Below are 27,511 nucleotides of genomic sequence, written 5' to 3' on the forward strand. Positions count from 1 at the left end.
GCATTGCTTTACAGTTTGGCAAATCTTTTTAATGTTGAGCATAACAAGATAGCTAGCGGGATTCTCATATCTGCTTCTGCATTCACCCTATTGCTGTATATTGTCTTGGTTGAGGTATATGAAGAAAATTCAGCTTCACATAGCTATGTAGTGAAAATAGAGGAGTATTTTAATAACTTTTTTGGATAATTGTGGATATTCTTTGATACTACATCAAAATTTGACAAGTGGTAATTTCTTAAAGGTTAGTTGCAATGTGGAATCTGAAGCCATATGTATTAATGAAATTCTTGTACTCTGCTAGTATCTGAATGGATCTTTTTCTTATGTCTGATTTTGTAACATCATTGGTCATTTGGAAAATATCGGTTCACCAAGTTATGCAGATCTTCTGAATGTTGGCACATTTTGTTATATAGTATCGAAAATTTTCATTCTTTAATATTACCAATAATCTCATTAGAAAAGTATTTAAATATCAGAAAGCTGTCAGGCTCACTGAAGATACAGTTTTTCAAAACTCTAAATCTTGCTTGAAAGCTCAAACTTATCAATTGTTCCTCCTTAAAACAGCAAGCTCATTTTCATTTTTGAGACCCTAATAATTAAGTCTGCCAAAGAACCAAATCTTGGTTTACGTGTCAGTCATTTTCTTCAAATAAAAATTGTGTTCCATGAAAGTGGCTAGTTCAGCTTGTACCTCAAACAATTGTATGATTGCTTTTCCTCCGAGGAGCCACTGTATTTCGATATGTAGTAAAAATAAAGATGTTTTATATATACTTCCTACTTCTTCATACAGAATATAAAAAGTCATGTAGTAAGGTTTGAGATATAATAAAAATTAATCATTTTTACTGTCTTCATGAAGGAATTCTTAAGTGAAACTGACTTTAAAAAACAAGTGTGTGGTGGTGAAGAAAACAATGACTACTACTACTAGTACAGTTGGTACTGCTGCCTTGATTCATGTTTAGTTGCCAGCAGTTTTACTTTCCATTGCTTTTGCACCATCATTGTAAATGTTGACATAATGAAAAAGGCAAATAATGTCCTGGTGCTATTATGAAAATAGTTTTGAACCCTATAAAACCTCTGAAAGAGTCCATGGATCATACTTTGAAAACTGTGGTAAACACTCAAATATTTGAATAATTGATAAATGAATGATACTGCTATTTTTTCTCTTTGCTTTCCTTGCTCTTTCTTGCTGTTATTATTGATTATCTTCCTTTTTCCCCTTTCTTCTGCTGGCTTAGAAGTCGGTATTATATTTTTATTCTTTTGTTAATTAAGCATTTACTGTACTTGCAATTTTTTAAATATATTTTATTAATATTTTTTTACATTCTTTTTTCTTTTTACATAACATATTTTTTGCATTCTATGATGTTGGGGAGCAGTTGGAGGGGAGGGAAAGGAGAAAGAGATGGGTGGGAGAAGGAGGAAAGAGGAGGGGCAGAGTTGAGGCCTGTGGCACCCCCCACGTTCCTGCATGGGAGACCAGGGTGCTTCCAGGGTGGCTTGGTCATTGCTGAGGGCTGGGTGCAGATGTCAGAGGGGTGTGGCAGAAGTCCTTGCTACCCCTCCACCCCCAGCTTGGGAGCCTGGGGCACTTACTGCAGCTCTAAAAAATGTGAATTTTTTTATATAACTATAACTCCATTATCATATCTAATAAAATGAATGGCAGTTCCTTGGTATCATGATACCCTGGCCACATTTGTCTCAGAAATGTTTTTGTAGGTGGATTGTTTTACCAGGATCCAAACAAGAAGTACTCATTTGGCTAAGTTTTCTAAGTCTCTCCTGTAGTCTCCTGTCCCTTTTTTATGACATTGTCTTGGTTGAAGAAACAGGTCAGTTGTCCTGTAGAATGTCCCATGTTCTGGATTTGTCATTTAACTTGTTCTTTTAGTGTCATTTAACTTCTTCCTTTATCCCTCGCATTTCTGTAAATGGAAAGTAGCTCCAGAGCTGTGCTAATACTAGTTGTGTTAGTAACCATTAGTGACTATTTAAATTTAAAGTAGTTGGATTTAAATAAAATTAAAAATTTAGTTCCTTAGTTGCATTAGCCACATTTCAGGTGCCCAAGAACCACATAAAGAACGTTTTCATCATCATAGAAGATTCTGTTGGACAATGCTGATCTAGAGGCTAGATTCAAGTTCAATATTTTTTGCAGGACTACTTCATAGGTGGTGCTTTGTTGCTTGGATTGTGTCACATCAGAAGAGACACAATGTCTGATTGTCCCACTTACAATGATGTTACAATTGATTAGGTGGTGATTAGCCTGACCCTTTCATTGTGTAGTTTCTCATAATGTTGGCTATGAATAAGGACAGTTTTTCTTTTTCCTTTGAAATTTTTCTTGCCTTATTTGCATTGGCTAAAATCTTCAATAAAATGTTAAGTAGAAATGTTGAGAGTTAATATTCTTGCTTTGCTCTTAATCTTAAGGAGAAATTATTCAGTCTTCCATCATTAAGTATGATATTAGTTATAGTTTTTTATAGATGTCCTTATCAAATTGAGCAAATTCTCTTCTTTTCCTTGTTTGCTGAATCTTTTTATATGAATAGGTGTTGAATTTCATTGTATGTTTTTCTATATTTTTGAGATATATAATATAGTTTTCTCTTGTATTCTTTTAATGTGATAATGCTGAATTTTTTTTTTTTTTTTTTTTTCTCTTTTGAATGCTACTTTACATTCCTGGGATAAACCCCATTTGGTCGTGATGTTTTTATCCTTTTGTATTTTGCTGGATTGAAATTGCTAATATTTTCTTTATTATTTATATGTTTAATGATTTACATCTGTATTTTTGAGGGATATTGGTATATGGTTTTCTTGTAATGTCTCTGCTTTTGGTATCAGGGTAATGGTGGATTTCTCTTATGTCCTTTTTATTACACAAGTCTGGTTTTCTTTGATAACTTTCATGCTTTTTTCTCTCGTGCATAATAAAATGTCCCAGGCTGTGTACAAAAGGGTATGTCAGCATGTTCTCTAAACATAGGGTTCTTTGAAAAAGGGCTTACTGCTCATTCTGGGTAGCTCTGATTTAACAAAAAAATAAATAAATAAATTTAAAAAGAAAATGTAAAAATTCCTAATGAATACCTAAAGCTTAAACTCCATGTCCTACCACATTTTTGATAGTGATCACGTATTCCCTTTTGTTTGGTGGCCGGCCAGTGCCGGGATCCAAACCCTTGACTATGGTGTTATTAGCATCACACTCTAAGACCATGCTCTATCAAGTGAGCTAACTGGCCAGCCCCTATAAAATGTTTTTTATACTAGGAAACTATAAAAAATGTGGCAGGGGACTGGCCAGTTAACACCATGGTCAAGGGTTTGGATCCTGGCACTGGCCAGCCAAAAAAAACCCCCACATGTTTTACATATACTAATATAAGTGAGTTTGGAAACCTCCGAGTAAACTGAAAGAATTCTTAAACTCTTAACAAAATTATTAGATTTTTAGGTATATAGTTGAGAATTGCTTCAAATTATGAGGAAGAAATTATTTTAGGCATTTTCTTTTTTCTTCCATTTCTAGTCAGCTGATTCTTTTTGTAGTGGTAAGTCTTGGGAGAAGGTAAGTATGATATGAAGCCCATCAGTCAGTCAATTCCATTGCTTTCCAGACTGATCTAACTTAATTACAGTAGAGTAGAATATGCTTTCTAGCCAGTTGCTACTGGATTCTAGGTGATGACTGAGCTCAGCCAAGGCATTAATTTATAACAATTATTAACTGTAAAATATCAGGTACATTTATAATTGAATAAATTTCAAGCCTTTTTTAAAAATACTTTTTTATCCTACAATAACTAGAATCTTATTTCTGTTTTCAGATACTAAGATATTTAGATTATATAAGGTTAATCATGTTTGGCTATCTGATCACATAGCTATGAATGAGCATGAGAGAATTGATTTCTATAAATCTTTCTTTATGCTGTCATATTTTAGGTCACTGAGCAAAGTATTTTTCCCATGTAAATTCAAATTATTCTACTTCTAGTTTTATATGTGAAAAACAAATGAAATCTGATATGTCTAATAGGGTTAACATATAATCTTTGCTATAATAGTGATACTGTAAATATTAAACCTTTCTTATAACTTTTTAGGCACAAAAATCTGAAACCAAGAAATGCTGGACAACAAGGACAGGCACCATCTCTAGGTCAGCAACAACAAGTACTTCCCAAGCACAAGACCAATGAGAAGCAAGAAAAGAGCGAAAAGCCACAGAAACGCCCCTTGACTCCTTTTCACCATCGTGTATCTGTTAGCGATGATGTTGGCATGGACACAGATTCAGCCAGCCAAAGACTTGTGATCTCTGCTCCAGACAGTCAAGTGAGATTTTCAAACATCCGAACTAATGATGTAGCAAAGACTCCTCAGATGCATGGCAATGAAATGGCAAATTCACCTCAACCACCCCCACTTAGTCCTCACCCATGTGATGTGGTTGATGAAGGAGTGACTAAAACACCTTCAACTCCTCAGAGTCAACATTTTTATCAAATGCCAACACCGGATCCCTTGGTTCCTTCTAAACCTATGGAAGATAGGATAGACAGTTTGTCCCAGTCTTTCCCATCTCAGTTCCAGGAAGCTGTAGAACCTACCATATATGTTGGTACAGCAGTAAACTTGGAAGAAGATGAAGCTAATGTAGCCTGGAAGTATTACAAGGTCCCAAAGAAAAAAGATGTAGAGTTCTTACCACCTCAACTTCCAAGTGATAAATTCAAGGATGATCCAGTTGGACCTTTTGGACAGGAAAGTGTAACATCAGTTACAGAGTATGTATTTTTTTTTAATAGTCACTATTATAATTTAAGGATGGAAGTGATATAACTTCGTAATACTAGGACTCCAGGACTGGTTTCAGGATAGAATTTGCAATAATAAATCCTTTGAGTATTAACTTTGCATAATTTCTTTACTGTGTTTTTTTCCTCAGGGAACCTCTATTATGAAATACCTTAGCCACAAAAAAATTGGAGAAAATAATACATAAACACGTAGGTGTCCATCAGCCAATTTAAGGATTTTGCATACAGTTAGAACTCCTGAGTGTATTTTTCTTTCTTTCTTTCTTTCTTTTTTTTTTTTTTTTTTAAAAGATGACCGGTAAGGGGATCTTAACCCTTGACTTGATGTTGTCAGTACCACACTCTCCAAAGTGAGCTAACCAGACATCCCTATATAGGGATCCGAACTCGTGGCCTTGGTGTTATCAGCACCACACTCTCCCAAGTGAGCCACGGGCTGGCCCTCCTGTGTGTATTTTTCTTCCTCCATTCTTCCTTCCACTGTCCTGAAATTGGTACTTATTTCTACACATGTCTTTATACACGTAGCTCTAGTTAATTCATTTTAATTGCTTTATGGTATTTTCTTCTTATGAATATACCATAATTTACTTATCTACTCTTGAAGATGGATATGCTGGTTATTTTCAATTTTTTGCAATGACAAAGGATGTAGCAGTGAACTTTTTTTTGTATACATTTCCTTGTGTACTTGTATAAGAATTCCCCTAGGAAGTACATCTGAAAGTGGAACTGCTGGGCCATGAGGTATGGAAGTTGCTCTCCAAACAACTGGTATACACCCTCAACTAGCAGAGTATGAGAATGACTGTTGCTCTGTGTTTTCCTCAATACCTGATATTCTGAGACGTTTAATTTGGCTAATCTGCTGCATGCAAAATAGCATCTCATTGTCTTAATACATGTTTTCCAGATTACTAGTGAGGTTAAGCATCGTTTAAAATGTTTATTGGACATTTAGATTTCCTCTTCTGTGAATTGCCTGTTCATCATATTTTTTAGTCCATTTTTCTTTTCTCTTTTTTTCTGATGTATTCTTTGCATCTTCTGGGTATTAATCCTGTATTAGTTGTGTGTTCTATACTTATCTTCCTTCATCCGTTGCCTTCTTTGTCCACTTTATGTATGGCAAACTCTGGATAGAAGGCGGCTTTTTTTCAGGTCTCCCTTTACTTTCTCTGTTGTTCTGAATACATTTAGTCTGTCTGATGAGCCTTTTGCACTTTTATCTGTAAGTTTTTCTAAACGGTGGAAATCAACCAACAAAACACCATTATTTGCATTAGAACTGTCTCCCTTTTTATTAGTGCAAGGCCAAGTAGTGTGCAAAGATTACATTTTCCTTCTCTATCAGTTCATTGTCAATGAATTATTCTTTCTTATTTAAATGCTATTCATAGGTTAAATACTTAGACTTTATTTTTTAAAATGTTGCATTTCCGTTATTGATTTGTGTGTTTTTTCTATTAATATAACTATTATATGGAATTTATTACTTTCCTATCAAATTTCTTTTATAATTTGGACCAGTTGCTTTCTAGATTTGTTCTGAGAGAGTGTATGGGAGATAAATTTGACATCCTTGCATTTCTGAAAATGACTTGACTTTTGCCCGTTATACTTGCATTGATAATTTGGCTATGTATTGGATTCTTAGTTGAAAATCATTTTCCTGCAGAACTCTTAGGCATTGCTTTACTGTCTTCTAGTATGAAATGTGCAATACCAGTCACATTCTTGCTTACTTCCTTTAGCTTTAGAATTTTGAAATTTTGGAAGAATATGTATAGGTACGGTAATCATTTTTTCAGTCCTGTGCTGCACACTTGAAGGACTTGCTCAATTTTTGTGGGGTGGGTGGGTAAGAGGCGAGAATGGCTAGAACAGGGATCTGAACCCTTGACCTTGGTCTTATAATTTTATTATTATTTTTTTTGCTCATGCAATTTGCAGTCTGTTTTTGTCCTGCCATTGGGTAATTCTCTTTTTCTTGGATAATATCATCTTCACTTTTTTGTATTCTCTTTGGAACTTCTGTGATTCAAATGGTAAGCCTTCTGTATTTTTTTTTTTATCTCATTTTCCATCTGTCTTTTTTGCTGTATTCTGAGGGGATTCCTCAACTTTCTTGTAGCCCTTTCTTGAATCTTTTTTTGTTTCTCATGTTTTTAAAAAATTTCTAAACTGATTTTTTTTTTTAAATAACATCCCTTCTTGTTCAATGTTATGTGATTTTTTTTGTTCTCTCTAGAAATACTTTATTTTGGTCTTCATACTCTGTCATTATATTTCTGATAATTATTATTTTGTCTATACACATTTCAGAGTCAGGTTGATTGGAAATTTTGTTTATAGGTAGAGCTTGTTGATTGGTAGGCCTTGCTCATTCAATAAATATTTTAGTATATACTATGTGTCAGTGTCAGACACTTTGCCTTATAATAACTGGGTAGGGAATTTTTGGAGGAGGGGGAAAATCATCCCTAAAATTTCAGAATGAAGAATATGTTAGATTTTGTTTTCATTGGTAGTTTCTTCATTTTCTCTAAGAAGGAACACTTCTGTTGCCTCATTTTCAGCTCTTTTTTTCATGTCTGTCTAGATAAGTCCAGATTTTTTCTGACTTTTCTAGGCAATTTGACTCTCCTGTTGTTTACATAGTTTGCCTATAGTCCCCTCTTACGTATTATAGACTATGAACTTTCTCAGTGTTTCATCTGATTTTGAGCTTCTCTGAGATTTAGGGACATGTCTGGTCCATTTATTTTTTTAATTTTTATTTATTTATTTTTTTTCTGACTGGTAAGGGGATCGCAACCTTCGGCACGGTGTGGTCTGCACCACGCTCAGCCAGTGAGCACCACGCTCAGCCAGTGAGCGCACCGGCCATCCCTATATAGGATCCGAACCGCTGCCTTGGCGCTACTAGCGCTGCGCTCTCGTGCTTGAGCCACGGGGCCAGCCCTGTCTGGTCCATTTATAGCCTCTCATTTTCCCTGCCATTTAGAGTTTTATTCTCTTTTAAAATTCCTTTATTGTCTTTTTAGCAGTCAAACCCTTGTGCTTCATCTAGCATTCTGAATGTAAGCATTCTAGTATGACTTGATTTTTGATTAAAAATAATCTGTATTTTAAATTGAGGGGGCTTCGGGATATTCTTATGGTTATGGAAGACACTAGCTTATTTAATACTCAGCAGGTCTCTTGAAAACAAATGATGTCCTGGAAACAAGTTTTAAAAGATCTCAATCTTATTTGTGCTAAATGTAGTATAAAAGTCTTAAGCCAGCCTTAGCTCTAGCCTGAAACTTAGTCTTCTTGTTTCTATACTTCAGAGTGATCACTGTAAGTTAAATATTATATTAGTCATTTGCTTCAGTCCCTTCAGTAGTTTTGCTTTACACTTAGAATAAAATCCCAAACCTTTCTCCTGATGTGTAAGACAATACATTGTCTCCTGCCTAGCTAGTTCTTCACCTTTACCTACTACTCTCCTATTTGCTTCCTGATTTAGCCACACCAGCTTTCTTGATATTCCTTCAAAAAGCCAAGCTCATTCTTCCTGGCTTTTAGAATTGCATTACAAAGAGGAGGGAACTACTCACCCTTTATTACCGTTCAGTCCTGCTTAAAATTCACCTTCTCAAGAGGGGTTTTCCTGACCATTCTATCTAAACTGTGGTTTTGCTTCTCTCCCCTAAATCATTCTTATTCTGTACGTGGCTTTTTATTTCTCTTTTGCATGTATCATTATCTGAAACTATATTATGTATTTGTTAATAATATTTTCCTAAATAGAATGTAAGCTGTATGAGGGTAAGGACTTTTTTACTGCTATGTTCCTCTAGCACACACACACACATCCCCTAGAACAATCCTAGGCACATAGTAGAAATTCAGCAAAGTTTGGATGAATGAAATGACAGTATGGCTCTGCCCCTAGAATGCTTTAGTATTTTAAAACTTGTTTTCTTTCCAGGTTATATTTTCTTATTTAATGTAAGTAAAAATGTGGTATGAATAATTTCAGTTTTAAAAACTTCAAGAGTGTGTTTTTATGGGCACATTGTATTTATAAAATCTAAGAATTCTAAGCCATATCTTTAAATAAGTGCATTGGCTGTTCATGTGTATGAATATCTGTAAGTGAAATGAAGGTCTCTTAGAAGTTAATACAGCCTAACCTTAGAATCTGTTTTAAAATTATTTGACATTTTTCTCATTGAATAAGAATGAGAAGGAAGAAGCATAATGTAGAAAAGTAGTGTGCAGGGTAGAGTGGTGCTGGATCATAATTATGTAAGTTAAGGAAATAACATGCTTCTACTTCTGCTTATTCCTGGCCACCATTCTTTCTGCCTCATAGAAAAGAAAAAAAAAATGATTGAATAAAAGGGTTTAAAAAAAAAAAAAAAGATGTTTTTAAAAAAATATTATGTCTCATGTGAATATTGTTTTGGTTATGCTAGTTACTAAAATGTGTTTTGTGTCACAATTCACTTTTAGGTATAAGCCTTATTTTTGTAGTGTAATAGATTAGTAGATATGGTAAATATCTTAAAAGGTCAACCATCAGAGGCTTAGCTGCTTTTGAACTAAGGAACATTTATGGAATATAATTTTTCTATATTTGGTAGGTGAGAAGTTTTGTCTTTTTTTTTTTTTTTTTTTTTTTTAATATTTTAATCATCTGGATGATTCTGTCCTTTTCCTGAAATTATTGTTCTGTGGCATTAGTTCTTAACTGGGGCTATTTCCTATCCTCCCAGCCCCATCTCCAGGTAACATCTGGCAATATCTAGAGACCTTTTTGGTTGTCACAGCTAGGGGTGTGCTACTGGCATCTGGCAGGTAGAGGCCATAGATGCTGCTAAATATCTTAGAATGTACAGGATAGTCTCCCACAACAAAGGATTATCCAGCCCAAAACATTAATAGCATTCAGGTGCTTTAATGTATAACTTTTAACAGAAATTTGAACTCTAGAATAATAATTATTAAATTAGATAGACCTAATGTGTTTACTGGTAAGCTTCATTAGGAAGACACCCCCCCCATACTATTTTAGTCCCACCAAACCACAATAGAATACTTGACGTGGTACTCAGTGTTTGTATTATGCTGAAACAAAAGTGGGGTTTTTTTTGTTTGTTTTTTACCCCTCATAGTGAAAATGATCTTGCTGGCATAACTTGGTTAATTCAGTACCTGCTATTAGCATTGTTTGAAATGTGATATCATGAGGATCAGAAGAATAGTCATCTCCTTATAGAAAGTGGCAAAGCCAATTGACAGAGTCAGATGACGTCCCCTGCCATTAAAATAAATTCTGTTAATTACTATTCTCTTGATGGCATTTAAAATAACCTCCTTAAATTCTTTATTGAAGCACTTATGGTTTTAAAGATGTAATATGATCAAGCACCTTTCTAGTCATACACAAGTGTGTTCAGAAGCCAAGTTTGTTTTATGTAAATAAATTTGTGAATTCATATTACCCAGTTATTGTAAATTTATATTATCTTTTTCCACGCTTTGAGTTTTGAAAGTGTATTTAAATATGTAGCAGTTAATTTTAATGAAATTAATTGGAGAGCTGTTCCAAGTTTTCTGCATTCTTTCTCCTTTCTTAAGAATATTTTCTTTCTTTTTAAATTCATGTTCTTCAGATACATTTTCTTTGAATAAAGTTCAAGTTCCTCTTATATGCAAGAGGCTGTGAGGCACTGTTGGGGTATAAAATAAATTCGTTCTTGGCCCTAACTGAAATTATGGTCTAATGGAAAATAACATATTAAATTCTCTGATAGAGGTATAAATAAAATACAGTAGGGATGCAATGCCACAGAGTGGGGAATAATTTAATTCCAGTTATGGAGATCCAGAAGCTTTATGTAGTTTGATAGAGATAAATTATAGGAGTGCTGTTTAGTAGTTTGGTATGTCACGATGTGAAATGAGACCTGTAAAGTGGGGTAGGGCTATAGGATAGAATAGCAGAGTATTGTTTGTAAGTTTATATATTATCCTTGAGATGACGGGACTGTTGCAAGTTTTTGAGCAAGATAAAATAACAAGATTTTAGAAAATAAGGATTTTAGAAAAATTAACCAAGTAACATATTGAAAGATTGTTTGAAATGAAGATATACATAGTTATGAAAGGAGATCAGTTTGGACATTTGTTTGAACAGTTCAGACTGAAAGTGATAAAGGGCCCTCATTAGGAAACTCAAACAGATAGCAAGCCAGGGGTACTACAGATGCTATGGACTAGACTCGAGAACTTTGCAGCCAGTTGAATAGTAGAGGAATAACAGGAGAGTTAAAGTGTATTTATTGGGCCGAGCCTGTGGCGCACTCGGGAGAGTGCGGCACTGGGAGCGCAGCGACGCTCCTGCCGCGGGTTCGGATCCTATGTAGGAATGGCCGGTGCACTCACTGGCTGAGTGCCGGTCACGAATAAGACAAAAAAAAAAGTGTATTTATCTCATGAGATGGAAAGATGAAGAATAGGTTTTTACCCACTTTAGGCTAAATCTTACCAAACTTCGTTTTTATGATTTTTTTAAAAGTAGCTCTTCAAAATAGAAATGCTTGAAATAATTATTGATATGCCTTATGAAGTAAGGTCTTGCTAAATAATTAAAGTTTGGCTAAATAATTATGGCATATCCACTTTAAAAAGCAATGGAAATCTGAATAGGCTGATACGGGAAGATTTCAGATGGGTTATGAAGTTTAGGAACAAGGTACGTGGTGAATATATATGCATGGGTGGGTATGTGCATGGTTTTTTTTTTTTCCCCATCCTAATTAGATACTATAGTTAATCCATGTTATCTTGAAGGAGTGGGATTGAGATACTGATAATTTCCATCTATGTCTTTCAGTACTTTATGACTTTAGTTATGTGCATGTAATACATGTACACTGTAAATATATGAATTCATCTTGAAGTGCCCACTTAGAGAGATGTTCCATCAGGCAGTTGGGATCATGTGTCTGAAGCTAAAGAGAGGGAACTATTAACCCTGTTAGAGTAGATATAGAATGCAAAGGGCAAGGATGCAGAACTAGTTTCTTTAAAATAGTTGACTTTTATAGGTGTGCGCCTTCATAGAAGATGGTGGTAGGAGGAGAAATTTAGAGCTTTGGTTTATTTATGTTAAGTGAAAATTCGTTTTCCATTTGGTATAAATAAATGTTTTTCATTGATTGCTGTTGAAAGGTGGCACTATGCTTCCATAATAGTGGGTAAATGAAAGAAAGCAATATTCCTGATTTTTCTATTCAGCAGGTTTAGGTGATCATGGCTACCTAACTAGTAAGAGTAATAAAATTCATCTCTTCTAAGTACCTTCCTTATTCTTAGACTTCATTGTACAGCAATTTGTGCCTAATTTTTAAAAATTGTCTTTGTTAAAGTAAAATTCCTTCTCTAACTTTAGAATTTACTTAGGGGAGGGAGGAGATGGGAGTGGAGCATAGAGGATATGCACACACTTCTGGCAAATTTCTTTTTGTCTCTATTTTTAGTTTCTCTGTTAGTTAATAATAGCATCAATTTCAGAACAGAGGCTAAGGACCTTATAAGTTTTGAAGATAGCAAAATTTTTGCCAAGAAACATTACTGTTTATATCTTTTTTCAAGGGTTTAGCTCTTAGTTTTAGTAGAACTTGTAGTTACTTAAAATAATCTGCTATTCTTATTCAGAGGAAAACCATTCTAAATCCTAAGCAAGGAAAGAATTGTACTTGAGCATAGTTTTTCCCATGTTTGTTCTATAGTCAAGATATATCAGGATATCTTAACCATGAGGTTCATCAATGAAAGTAGCTCCTATGTTGTATTAGTGATATACCAGATTTTTATTGTATGTATATAGTTACATTCTTTCATCTCTGAAAGGTAATTTTGAATGCTTTTGTTTGATAGGAGTCTGTGATGAAATAAACTTGTTTCAATTTGTCTGTACTTTAAGTCCTTTGAGTAACTCTTCTATATTTACTATTTTATTTTAATGCAATAAAGCTATACTTTTTAGCTTGACTCAGTTTAAGGATTTATTCTGAATATGGTATATGGTACTAGAAAAAGTACCATTTTAAAAAAAAGGAGGGGGGATTTTGAGATTTATTAAACCCATTTGTTCCTTAACATTTCTTTCTATAATTGTCAATCCTGAAATATTGTCATATCTTGTCTGAAAGAATTTTTATGGAATAAAGGCATAGAAGCATATGCTACCATAAGCCATGTTTAATTCTATATGAGTACATTTTTGGATAGTATGTTATTGTCATAGTGAAAGGAAGGAGATGCAATTAATGAATGATTTAAAAGTAATTTTAATTTGTTTGGGGCTTTGCAGTGCTTTCTATTCATGACTGTACTCCATCCTCTTCTAGTTTATCTGTGTTTAGCTTTATATCTAATTGAAACTACCTCTGCAGTTAATTATTTGGCTGTATGTGAAAGTTCCTTTTAGGAAAGCAGAGGTGTTGTTCCTATTCACAAAAGTGTATGTGTACTATATAATTGAATAGTGACAAAATGATAATTTGAGTTTTTAATCTGGCATCTCTTAAGTATCACAACTTTTATTTCTATTTTTTGTCAGCTTTAAATATAGAAGAATGTGTAATGTAAATGATTTATATTTTTAAATTTATTGTGACGTGATACCCTTGATATTATTGACTACATTTAAATTCTTTGCATATCCCAATGTCTGTGAGAACAATTCAATAAAATAACAAAAATTCGTCTTTAGGCAATGCATTTGCTTTACTCATTTTTATTCTTAATAGAGTCCTGTGCAGTAGGATTGGTCCTTTTGATAATATTACTGCACACTAGTGTAGCAACTACCTGTGTAAACAGTGTGGCAGTTTTTATGCTTCTACCAGAGAACAACTTAATATGAAAAACAATTGTTTTTTTCACCTCTATACAAAGCATTACTGTCTTTTATGCTGGAGGTGAGGATATTTCTTATATTCTCTTCTCTATGAATAGTTATTTGAGTGTTAATACTTAAAATCTTTCCAGGCCTAACTTTGCCACAATCTGACCTTAGCAAATCACCATTTCTACATAATTTCCTCATAAAAGTCAGAGAGAATACCTTCCATTTCCTATCTTATGAGGTTATTTTAAGTATTAAATAAGAAAGTACAGGTCAAAATAGATTGAAATACTGTTCTGAAAGATTTATGTTAGTGAATATATATGGTAGACAATTCAGCCAGCAATTATTAGGGTGTAATGTGGTGAGGTACAAAGCTACTCTTAAGAAAATAAATGTTCATCTGTTTATAGAACTATTCTAATGATTAATTGTAAAATATATCCCCACTGATAGTTGTGTTAGCACTATGTTCCCATGGAAGAAAATTTTTGTGGGCTTGGGATTTTAGTTTATTGGATAAATCTGGAGCATATTTGGAATAGTAATGATATCTATTTGAACATCTGATAACATGTTCAGAAAATGTCAATTTTTGTTTTGACAGTATCTGTTTCTCCCTTAGTTTATAGGGGACAGAGTACACTGCTGGTGCTAGGATTTAGTGAATAGATTAATGAGATACAATATCTCTGTCATTCAAAGAATTTACAAACTGGCAAGTATCTTTATTGCTCCCAAACTTTTTATCTCTTACATCTAGTGAGTTTGTCTCAATACTCAGAACAGATAGGCACTGGCATTAGTACTTTCAAGTATGTAAAAATGGTTTATTTCAAAGTGTAAGATATTGTATTTTAGGATTTTTAATGCAAAAACATCTCAATCCTGTGTGGCTTTTAAATTTTATTTATTCATTAGCAAGTATTTATTAAACACCTATTTTGTGCCAGGCACTCTTTAGACATCTGAACTAATTCAATGAACAAAGACAAGATCCCTTTCCTTGTGTGGCTTATATTCTTGTGGAAGTGACAGTCAACTATGAACATAGTAAAAAAATTAGTGCTGTCGGGGGGAAATAGTGCAGGGTAAGGGGGATCAGTGCTGAAGTAGGAAGGCATATTGCAGTTTTAAATAAGGTAGTCAGGATAAGGTCTCATAGAGAAGGTGACATTTAAACAAAGACTTTAAAGGAAGTAAGGGAGTCGGCCATGCAGACATTTGGAGGAAGAATGTTTCAAGCAAAGGGAACTGCCAGGATTGTGTCTGGCCTGTTTGAGGAACACCAAGGAAGCCCTCGGAAGCAGTATGAATCAGAGAGAGAGAGAGAGAGGGCACTAGAATAATAGAAGATGAAGTTGGAGAGAAAAGAGGAGCCAGGTCGTAGAAGGTTTTGGTAGGACTTTGGTTTTTATGAAGAGTGAAATAATCATTGCAGGATTTTGATCATGATCTGACTAGAAGCCTGGCTGCTATTGTTCTGACAGCTTGGGAACTTCAGCTTTGGAAACCTGAGAGAACAGGAATTTGAGAGTCTAAAAGTGTTTCATACAAACCAGAAACTAATCATTATGTCTTCACACTCACTGAACACCCTGGTCTTAAGAGAGATGAAAGTCCTAATGCTTTCCAGGGTTCTATGGTACAGATCAGCTGCTTCTTGTGGCTTCTCTTATTTAAAAAAAAAAAATTTGTTTTTCTTGGTGGCTGGCCGATACAGGGATCCGAACCCTTGACCTTGGTGCTCTAACCAACTGAGTTTTGGTTTTCCTCTTTTAGCCTTAGATTTTAGCTTTCTGTGGCCTGTCAGTTTCCACTAGTTCATTTTTCCAATTTCACTGTTGTCATCTCTCTTCTGTCCTCCCTTGTCATTTTGTTGATCATCTTAGGAGAGTGTAGAGAAACATGCATTTTCAGTCACCATGTTGAACCAGAAGACTAATAAGGTATACTAGCCATCCCCCTGCCCCAAAAGACTAATAGTGTAAAAACTGATTTTCCAATATGATTAGAAAAAAACTCTGAGGTACTTGGACTGAAACTTCACTTTTCACTTTGCCTTTTAAAATGTCTTGCCAGAATTAATAGTAATAATGTTATTTTTGTGAAACACAAATCAGGCCTTCAAAAATTTTAAACTTAAAATATATCCACTCATGGCAGTAAGAAAAGGATACTCACTTGCATAGTATAAATGTATAAATTGTGTAAAAGTATCTTGTCTCACTATAAAGACCACACTTTGAGAGTCACTGTCCTAGAACAGCCCCTTTCAGTGAATGGATTTGAACAAGTTAGTGTGCTTGAGGACTTGGGAATAGAGTGAATTACTGAAAGACAACATATTTTGGTGGAAAGAACATATAGGAGACCTGGATTTTAGCTCCATTTCTCTATTGCTAAATTTGAGACTTCAATAAATCAGTCTTTCCATGCCTCAGTTTCTTCATTTGTAAAATGAGGGATTGTTGGTTAAATAATCTCTAAGTAATTCTAGACACCTTATGATACTTAAGTAGTTTTGGAAATTTTTTATGCTTTTGTGGATAATATAATTAATTTTCTAATTTTATTTTTTTATGCAGGTTAATGGTGCAATGTAAGAAACCTTTAAAAGTTTCTGATGAATTAGTGCAGCAATATCAAATTAAAAATCAGTATCTTTCAGCAATAGCATCTGATGCAGAACAAGAACCTAAAATTGATCCATATGCATTTGTTGAAGGAGATGAGGAATTCCTTTTTCCTGATAAAAAAGATAGACAAAATAGTGAGAGAGAAGCTGGAAAAAAACACAAGGTAAGAGAAATCACAGTACATCAAAAAGGGTCATAGTACACCAGTGGGTCACACTGTATAGTATATACAATGTAGTAGTATAGTAACATGCTTAGTACCACACTTCTCTCATTTTTTTGTCTTAGAATAGAAAAATTAATTATTTTAACTTAGAAAAGCACTTTTGGAGGGGCTGGCTGGATAGCTCACTTGGTTAGAGCATGGTGTTGGTAACACCAAGGTCAAGGGTTCAGATCCTCCTACTGGCCGGCTGCAAAAAAGAGAAAAAACAACATATTTTTTGAATAGCTAAATCAGGCACAAAGTGCACATTATAGCTGGTCTCTGATAATGAAAAGGTTTTTTTTGTTTACTTTGGATAAAGAGTACATTAACTTCTGTCATAACTGAAATCAGAACATTTAGGTAGACCATTTTTACAATGAGTTAAAAATATACTATAAGTGAATTACCGGTTTTCAAAGATATAATAAAATATACATCCCCGAGTTTAAAAAATACATTTTATTTTGAATATGTGATCCAGGAACTTATAGTGCCCTCAAAGTAGAAACTTAAATTAGCGAAGTGTGAGACATAGAAATATTTGATGAAAATTTAAAAAAATACTTGAGGATCTATTAAGCACAAGGTAACTCTGCTAGATAAAAATTTTGCCTTAAATAAAAAATATGAAAATGGAAAGCTGTAAAATTGTGAAAAGGACCCAATTAATTTAATATAGGAAATTAATTTCACAAAGTTTTACTTAGCCCTACTCTGTGCTAGGTACCTGAAATTTGGTCCTTTTATAAATATAAAAACAGAAGTAGCTGGGAAGGCTACAGGTATAATAGAAAGAACAGGGAGTTTGGAATTTGATAGATTTTTGCCGTATTTCCTGGGGCAGATTATCTTTAGAACCTCTATTTTTTTTTGTTTAGGAGATGAGTGTACTATCTACTCACTAACCGTGAGAATTAGTGATGGCGTATGTAGAACACTTAGCAGAATGCTTGACACACAGCTACTCATTAATTGGTAGATTTTGTTACTGGTAACCCACATGTTTCAGCCTAATATGTAATATTGTTTGCAGGCAGAAGATGGGACATCTAGTGTAACAGTGTTATCACATGAAGAAGATGCTATGTCATTATTTAGTCCCTCTATCAAGCAAGGTAAAAATTTTTATATCCCAATCAAAATATTGCATTTTAGATTGTTACTACAAACTGATCTGATATTGTTGGACTTTTAATACTCCTTTTTGCATAATTCATATGTTTCATAGAAAGGGACCTTTCTTAAAATGATGGATTTATTATTTTTTATTGGGAGAAGCAGTTTCAGGTGACAGAAATTCTGTTTTGAATTTTGGAACTTCTCTCCTTTTTTACCAATAATATGTAAAATGAGGACTTAAAGTCCCTCAGATCTAAAAACTCAATTTTTAAATTAAACTTTACTGGAATTTTGTTCTCTTTCTTCCCGTAAACATAAGTTAAGAGAACTGTTTCTGAGGCCGTTAGTTCAATAAATATTTACTGAGCACCTGTTGTGTGTAGGCACTGTTCTAGGTATTGGGGATACAGTGGTCAAGACTCTACTTTGAAAGTGTCTGGCTTGTGAATGTAAGAGTGAGACACAGTATAGTAGTTCATTTACAAAATCCGTTTAACTTTTTAAACAATTCATATTTTTTTAATTGACAAGTAAAAATTATATATTTATGGTGTACAACATGATGTTTCAATATATGTGTATGTTTTGATATATCGTGGAATGGCTGAATCAAGCTGTTTAATATATGCATTACCTCACATACGTACCATTTTTTTTGTGGTGAGAACACTTAAAATCTCTTAGCAATTTTCAAGTGTACAATATATTGTTATTAAGTATAGTCACCATGATGTACAGCATAATTCATTTAACTTTTCATGGGGGCAAAGGAAAGTTGTCTTTTGGTATGTGTTTTTGTGGAAATTTTTTTCTTTTTTCTTTTTGCTGCTGGCTGCTTGGAATTTATTCCACTTGATGCAAGGTGAACAGTTACAGGGTGTCAGGAAAGCTTGTGTGTGGCTTGGACCATAACACTTCCTTTTTGGTGTTTGCTGTTTTGGTTTTAAAAAACCCCTACTGTTTCTCTACTTGTTGCAACCTGCCTCCTAGTCTATGGGGTGGGGTGAGCAGGGAGGGGAGCGAAGGAATGGCTCTGACCACCTAGTGCCTCAGAAGCCTGGAGCTGTTGGAGACTGCTCACGTTGGGATGGGGGCCCAGTGCTGGCTTTGCTGGGCTGGCTACTGGGCTTTGTCCTCATGGCTTTACGAACCAGGCCACAGGTGATCGTGCTGTTGGAGGCTTGGGAGGGATTCTGAGTACTCTGAGGACTTCAACACTATGGCCATGAATGGGAGACCGGACTTCTTGAAAAAGAAGCTTGCCCACTAGTGACTGGGTTCAGCCTTGGGAGACCTTGGTGGTAAGGGAGGGCTTCCCCAGGGTGCTTGGCACTTGGACAAGAGCTGTTGCTGGAAGTGGAACCCAGGTGGTGCCAGTAGTGGTTGAGGGTGGCAACGAGTGAGCTGCTGGAGGGGATGGCTGCCGTGCTCTTACTAGCAGGCTTGTGGAAACCTTGACGGTGACTCCTCCAGGGCAGGTGACCCCTCCAGGTCATCTGCGTGTGATCAAGGGTAGCAGGGAAGGAGACAGACGCTAGGCTATGGAACTCATTTGCAGAGGAGACCATGAGAGCCTGCTGCACGAGGGACATGCCTGCAGAAGGGGTCTTGAGAACAGTTTGCTTTAGTATTTGCAATAGAGAGGGTCAGTTTCTGGGTGACCAGAAAAAAGAAAAAAGTCTATTTGAACGATGAGCAGATGTTCTTTTGTGAAATTTACTAGTGGTTGATGGTTCTAAGTGGCTTGGTGAATTAAAAACTTGTGTTCTTTGCCAAAGTGACCTACAAATTCAGGCAATTCCTATCAAAACTCTAATCATATTTGCTACAGAAACAGAAAAAACAATCCTAATATTTGTATGGAATCACAAAAGACCTTAAATAGTCAAAGCAATCTTGAACAAAATGAATAAAGTTGGTGGCATCACACTACCTGATTTGACAAAGATGCCAATAACACACAATGGGAAAAGGAGAGCCTCTTTAATAAGTGGTGCTTGGAAAACTGGATATGTACATGCAGAAGAATGAAATTAGACCCTCATCTCACAGCATATACCAAAAATCAACTCAAAATGCATTTTAGACTTAAACCACAGTCCTGCAACTGTAAAACTACTAGAAGAAAACATAGGGGAAAAGCACCATGGCATTAGTCTGAGTGAAAAATTTTTGGATATGACCCCAAAAACAACAAAAGCAAAAATAGACAAATGGGATTACATCAAGCTAAAAAATTTTTGCACAGCAAAGGAAACAATAGAGCGAAGAGACACCCTACAGAACAGGAGGATATATTTACAAACCATATATCTGATAAGGGGTTAATATTCAAAATATATAAGGAATTCAAACACCTCAGTAGCAAGAAAACAAATAACCTGGTTAAAAAATAGGCAAAGGACCTGATCAGACATTTCTCAAAAGAAGACATACAGATGGTCAGCAAATGTATAGAAAAAAAAAAAAAAAAAGCCCAACATCACTAATTATCAGGGAAATGCAAATTAAAACCACAATGAGATATCACCTCACACCTGTTAGAATGGCTGATATCAAAAAGACAAAGGATAAGTGTTGGTGAGGTTGTGGAGATAAGGAACACTTGTATATTATTGGTGGGAATATAAATTAGTATAGCTGTCATGGAAAACAGTATGGAGATTCCTCAAATAATTAGAAATAGAACTACCGTATGATCCAGCAATCCCACTACTGGACATATATTCAAAGGATATGAAAACAGTATGTCAGTACTTATATCTGCACTCCCATGTTCATTGCAGCATTATTCACGGTAGCCAAGATATGGAATCAACCTAAGTGTCCATCAACGAATGAATGGTAAAGAAAATGGGCTTATAGTTTTCCATTGTGTATATACATAAAATGTACATTCTTTCTATTCAGCGTTAAGGAAGGAAATCTGAATGAACCTATGGAACATTATTTTAAGTGAAATAAGCCAGGCACAGAAAAACAAATACTGCATGATCCACTTACATGTGGAATCTAAAAAATTCGGGCTCGTAGAAGTAGAGGGTAACATGGTGGTTACCAGAAGATAGGAGATTGGGGGGAAGTAGTGCGTATGTTAAATAGATTGATTTAGCCATTCCACATTATGTACATATATCAAGACAAGACAAAAAAACAATTTGAGTTCTTTGGCCTATTTACCTATCCCAGGGATTTCCCTAGGATATAGGAAATGTGTAATCCCCTCCTGGGGCCTGTGGTGTAGCAGTCTTAAAATGTGGACCATGTACCACATTTTGGATCATCTCTGAGATGGAACTTTGGAATTTTGTTTTTTAATAAGTACCCTAGATGATTTTTATATATGCTAAAATTTCAGGCTTACTGCTCTAGTGAATCTTTAGAAATGATACGCAGAGTCACTGGGAAACTGACTTTTATCTTTCTGAAAGTGAGGGTTATCTCAAGTCAAGTGACATACAGAGAATGATTTGAAAAGTTATATTTCAGACTACAAATCTTGTTTTTCTAGTGTGGGAATTTGAGAGGAGTTTAATTTTCATTGGTATTTGTATTTTTTCTTAAACAATCATGTATTTTTCCCCCCCAAAAAACTGGGGAAAAAAATAAGGAAAATAAAATAAAATTTTGGTACTGAAACAAAGTTTAACTGAGAGGTAATATTTATTGAGTACCTAAGTGCCTGGCACTGGGCAAAGCGGTTTACCTACATTCTGTCACATTTCTTGGTATATGCCATTACAGAGGCATAGAGAGGTTAAGTAATTTGCCAAGATTCATACTGTTAGTGCTGGAGCTGGGATTCAAACTAATAGTCTTTCTGACTCAAGAGTGGAGAGCTCTTAATTATTGTACTATGTTTCTTTTACATTTCAGGAAGATAGAATAATAAAAGTATGTGTGTGTACCGTAATAGTGTTTATATTTTTATTCGATGTATTAATTATTCACGTAAAGTACTTTGCAGTGTTATGGATTAGATGGCCTTTGGCGAGCTTCCTGGGGAAGCTACCACCATTCATTTCGGGGTGGGGGGGAGATGGCTGGTATGGGGATCAGAACCCTTGACCTTGGTGTTATAATACCATGCTCTAACCAACTGTGCTAACCAGCCAGCCCACAACTTTATTTCTATGAAAAAAAATTTCTAGGTTTTAAGGAAGAAACTACAATTTCTTGTTGCATAACCCCTTTGTAAACTTAAGGTTATACAGGTTGAGTATCCCTAATCTGAATATCTGAAATGCTCCAAAATCCAAAACTTTTTAAGCCTAGATGTGATGCTCAAAGGTTTTCATATTAGGAATGCTGAACGGTAAGTATAATGCGAATATTCCAAAATCTGAAAAAAACCTGTCTAAAACACTTCTGGTCTTAAGCATTTTGGATACATGATATTCAATCTGTATATCTAGTTTAAATAAACAGAAAAATACTTATTTGATCAATAATAGAGGTTTTTATTTTATTTTTCTTATTGACCTATGTAGATGCTCCACGCCCTACTAGTCTTGCCCGGCCTCCGTCAACTAGTTTGATTTATGACTCGGACTTGGCTGTCTCTTATACTGATCTTGATAATCTCTTCAATTCTGATGAGGATGAACTAACAGTGAGTATCCCATTAATGATTAGGATTATAATTTGTTTTCCTTGGTTTTATATAAATTCTTTATTTTTTATAAGTGATTTGTGACTTGAATAATGTTTTAACCCTAAACAATTAGAGCATATTTTAAAATAAAATCTTTTTATTTTTATTTTTAAATCTCATGTTTGAGTACTCTTGACATAGTATCACCTATAAACTTTGAGCTGGGTTTTTTCTTTTCTTTGAATATTTGAAGGACATGTGATTAAGCTTAATTTGAGCTCTGCTCTATGTTCTTTTTCTGCAGTTCTTAGGAAGCAGAATTTTCTTATTCTTTGATCCTCATTTGAGAAATGACCCTGGAATTGACTCATTTAGAGAATATATAAGTAATTAACTATAAAATTATATGACTTGTCAATTTATTAAGGAATACCACTTTTTAAAAATTTGTTTGGCACCACAGCTGTAATAAGACAGATACATCTATAATAATGAAAGAGGAAGAAAAAGTAGTATTTAATCAATCTTTAACACCCATTTGTAGAGAAAGGTGAAGATAAAAGAAATTAAAGCTTAAAATGAGATTCCCTAGAATGTCAAGTTTTCTGGCAAATTAATGAATTGGGTGCTGCATTACCACAAAAGGAAATTCTCTTTTCTTCTGCATAAAGGTAGCTTGGAAACTTATATGGTACATTTGGTTTCTTGTCCTATATAATATATGCTTTTAATCCTCTCTCAGTATATATATCAATGTATATGTGTATACGTACATTTATGAGTATATGAATATACATTTATGTATATGTGTGGGAGATACAGCTATACAAAAACTTCTCTATATCCCATAAAGTAGTATATTTTAGGGCACCATCCACTAGATGAATATTCTGGAATACTCTGGAACATTTATACTTTCCCTCTCCTACCGTTTATATATCAGCTGTGGCTCCTCTGAGCTGAAAAGGTTGTACTCAGAGCTCAATCTATGTATTTATCACAGTGTATAATAAAAGACATGGAACAAAATGTTGTCAGCTCTAAAAACATTGGTGATAGCTTGGAGATGCTAAAACTTAGTTTGTTTAATGTATTAAAACTTATTTTTAGTTAGGGATCCTATTGCTTTTGTGAGCTCTTTCTGAAGTTTGTGCTTAGTTTTATCTGTAACAGTATTTTTGCAGGGTAAGATTATTAAAACAAAGTAAAAGTATAAATAGGAGATCAGAATGACGATTATATAGGGAACTGTAATGTCTTCTACTTAAGAAGACAAATGCTTTGTATCTTTTACTAAGAAGCAGTTTAATGTTAATTACAAATCCTTCCTATTGCAGGTTTTCTTATTTTTTATTTACTAGTGTTTTAGTTATAGATTATTCTTACTTTGGTGTGTTTTGAAAGTACTGGTCATTTTATTCGGAGGAACTTTTTCCTCTATTAATTTGGAGGCTTATCAAATAAATATTCAGAGAAAATAAACTGGGGTCAGTTATATTTTATATCTTTAAACTATATTTAGTACATATTTGGCTCTATGGCTTTGCTCTTAAGTCACATCTGAATGATTACTATTTCAAGATCACATTGGATGTAAAATTTCAGATAAATATGTGCTTTTTTTTAAATAGCCTGGATCTAAAAAATCAGCGAATGGATCTGATGATAAAGCCAGCTGCAAAGAATCAAAGGCAGGAAATCTGGACCCATTATCTTGCATAAGTAAGCTTCCCAAATCTGTGCTCCAGATAAATTTGCAAACTTTTAATCTCAACAGAGCTCCCCGTTCCCTTTGTTTTAAACACAGATTCACATCTTTTTATTCTTTTGTTAAACTGTGTGTTTTATTCAATATAGGCACTGCAGATCTTCATAAGATGTATCCTACACCACCATCATTGGAACAACATATTATGGGATTTTCCCCAATGAATATGAATAATAAAGAATATGGTAGTATGGATACAACACCTGGAGGAACTGTTCTAGAAGGAAATAGTTCTAATATTGGAGCACAGTTCAGAATTGAGGTTGATGAGGGATTCTGTAGCCCCAAACCTTCTGAAATTAAAGTAAGTATTTTATTTTTCTAGAAAAATAATTCACTTCTTATATTTTCTTATAGGATTAATTTGTTGCTATATTCAAAAATCCTTTCATAGTGATTCTAGTTTTGTAGGTAACAAATTTGAGGATTGAATTGTGGTGACACTATTGAGAATTAATTTAAGAAAAGAATAGAATTGTATTTACATTTTATTCTATTTAAAGAAGGGGAAAAAAGAGCTGGCGGGTTAGCTCACTTATTTAGAGTGTGATGCTGATAATACCAAGGTTAACAGTTCGGATCCCTTTACCAGCCAGCTGCAGGGGGAAAAAAAAAAAGCAGAGAGGGGAAGGCCAGACAATTTGGTTTTTTGTTTTTTTTTCCTCTGGAAGATAAGATGCTAAAAGCCCATGGTCTTTATATTGTAGGATTTTTCTTATGTTTATAAGCCTGAAAATTGTCAAGTTCTAGTTGGATGTTCCATGTTTGCACCTCTAAAAACTCTACCAAGCCAATGTCTGCCCCCTATCAAATTGCCAGAAGAGTGTATTTACCGTCAGAGTTGGACTGTTGGAAAATTGGAATTGCTCTCTTCAGGGCCTACAATGCCATTCATCAAAGAGGGGTATGATGTACATTATTATTACAGTATGTGGATGCTTATATAGCTTTAATTTTTTTTATAGAAGTATCTGGCATGTTGGAAAAAGAATATTGGTTTCGAAAATTCTAAAAATTATTTTCTGGTTAATTGATTATAATGATAATGAATATAATGATAATATGGATAAACTTGTATAAACTGAGACCATTATGCTTTGATTATTTGTCTTCAGAAGCACCTTTTGTTTTGGTGTGCAATTCTAAATCACTCCCACTGGTACATTTGCCATATTTCCCATACTTATCACATTTTAATATCTGAATTTGAGATGTCTTATAATTGGTAACATTTTAAAATTACCATTGTCCCTTTTTGCACATGAACATCTCTAAAATCAGGATTTTTTTTACAATCAGTAGCATTTTAAAATCAATGAAATATGAGTATTTCCAGTATAAGAAAAATATAGATAGTAATTGTGGATGTCTACGTGTGGATAAGTGTATACAGATTTTATTTATACTCATAATTTTGGCACTAGTTGATTGATCTTTAGCCCAGAGCAAACACCTAGAGTAGATGTGTTAAGCAGAAATAAGTCTTAATTTTGCTTTTAATTTTTATACTAATTGTTATTTCAAAATTTTAAATGTTACTGAAAAACATTTGGGATATTTTTAGCTGTATTTCACATTGCTAATGTATTCCTTTATGTATGCATTTGATTTTCTTTTACCTTGGTGACAATAGTGATGGAAGTAATATGGATCAAGAATATGGCCCCGCTTATACACCTCAAACCCATACTTCTTTTGGGATGCCTCCCAGCAGTGCGCCTCCTAGTAACAGTGGAGCGGGAATTCTTCCTTCTCCATCCACCCCTAGGTTTCCAACTCCAAGGACTCCTCGGACTCCTCGGACTCCTCGTGGAGCTGGTGGACCTGCTAGTGCTCAAGGTTCAGTCAAATATGAAAATTCAGACTTGTATTCACCAGCTTCCACCCCATCCACATGCAGACCCCTTAATTCTGTTGAACCTGCAACAGTCCCTTCCATCCCTGAAGCACACAGCCTTTATGTAAACCTCATCCTTTCAGAATCAGTTATGAATTTGTTTAAAGACTGTAACTTTGATAGTTGTTGTATCTGTGTCTGCAACATGAATATCAAGGGTGCCGATGTTGGAGTTTACATTCCAGATCCAACGCAGGAAGCACAGTATAGGTGTACCTGTGGCTTCAGTGCTGTCATGAACAGAAAATTTGGAAACAATTCAGGATTATTTCTCGAAGATGAACTAGATATCATAGGACGCAACACAGACTGTGGCAAAGAAGCAGAAAAACGTTTTGAAGCTCTCAGGGCTACCTCTGCTGAACATATTAATGGAGGACTAAAAGAATCAGAAAAATTGCCTGATGAGTTGATATTATTGCTACAAGATCAGTGCACTAATTTATTTTCACCCTTTGGAGCAGCAGACCAAGATCCTTTTCCCAAAATTGGTGTAATTAGCAATTGGGTACGAGTTGAGGAGCGGGACTGTTGCAATGACTGCTACCTTGCTTTAGAACATGGGCGTCAGTTTATGGATAATATGTCAGGAGGAAAAGTTGATGAAGCACTTGTGAAAAGTTCTTGCTTGCACCCCTGGTCCAAAAGAAATGGTAAGTATGCTACTGAAATAATTTTTTGTTTGCTTATTTTCCTTTATTGTATGACTTTGTTTTTTTCCTTTGGAAAAAGTATTAAAGGCAGTTTCCCATTTAGCTAATAAAAACACTTAAACTTGGACTTAAAACTCTTTTAAGTATGACATTTTTAAAAGGAGAATTTCCTAGCAGTTTAGTTTAATCTCATCAATAAAAGTATGGTTATTGTAAATCTGTAACTATGTGGGAATATAAAAGGCACTTGCACATGTTAATTAGCAGAAAATTGCTAGTTGTCTGCTTTACTCAACATTCTTTCACTGAAATAATTATTGAGCACCTTATATGTGCCAGGCACTGTTCTAGGTTCACTGCTGAACAAAGCAGACAATCCCTTTTTTGAGACTATAATTTATAGGAGAAGAAAAACAATAAGCAAAAAAGTAATTATGTAATATATCAAATAGTAACAAGTGCTTTGAAGAAAAATAAAGCAGGATAAAAGAGTAGAAAATGCTATTTTAGGTGTATGGTCAGAGACCATATTACAGAGGGGGATCATTTAGGCAAACTTCTATGGTGAGCTATGTGGTTAACTGAGGAAAGAGTGTTTCAGGCAATGCGAAGTGCAAAGACTCTGAGGGAGTACTGGGCTTGATGTGTTGGAAGAACATCAAGGAGGCTCATGTTGCTGAAATGCATTAGAAGATGGGTAAACTGGTAGAAGATGAGTCTAAAAGGTGACCAAGCACCAAGATCATGTAGAGTATTGTAGACCATGTAATGCTTTTATAATTCTAAATGTGATTGGAAGCTGTTGGACAGTTTTGAGCAGAGAAGTAGCATGATCCTTTTTCTGTTTATTTTTT

At 34.6% G+C, this 27,511-nt stretch overlaps 1 protein-coding gene and 1 pseudogene across 1 annotated transcript in view; one reads left to right on the forward strand and one right to left on the reverse strand.

Moving 5' to 3' along the window:
- The window catches only part of MED13 (mediator complex subunit 13), a 91,920-nt gene that overhangs the window by 33,017 nt on the left and 31,392 nt on the right, over positions 1–27,511 (forward strand). Inside the window, exons 9-16 of the mRNA XM_063108973.1 lie at positions 4,152–4,835; positions 16,368–16,581; positions 17,660–17,741; positions 22,236–22,357; positions 23,971–24,061; positions 24,197–24,411; positions 24,815–25,011; positions 25,741–26,657. Of these exons, the coding sequence (XP_062965043.1) occupies positions 4,152–4,835; positions 16,368–16,581; positions 17,660–17,741; positions 22,236–22,357; positions 23,971–24,061; positions 24,197–24,411; positions 24,815–25,011; positions 25,741–26,657 (2,522 nt within the window). The remainder of the gene's footprint in view (positions 1–4,151; positions 4,836–16,367; positions 16,582–17,659; positions 17,742–22,235; positions 22,358–23,970; positions 24,062–24,196; positions 24,412–24,814; positions 25,012–25,740; positions 26,658–27,511) is intronic.
- On the reverse strand, positions 18,795–19,337 carry LOC134389488 (pancreatic progenitor cell differentiation and proliferation factor-like; annotated as a pseudogene).

The sequence above is a fragment of the Cynocephalus volans genome, chromosome 10 (assembly GCF_027409185.1).
Source record: "Cynocephalus volans isolate mCynVol1 chromosome 10, mCynVol1.pri, whole genome shotgun sequence".
NCBI lineage: Eukaryota > Metazoa > Chordata > Mammalia > Dermoptera > Cynocephalidae > Cynocephalus > Cynocephalus volans.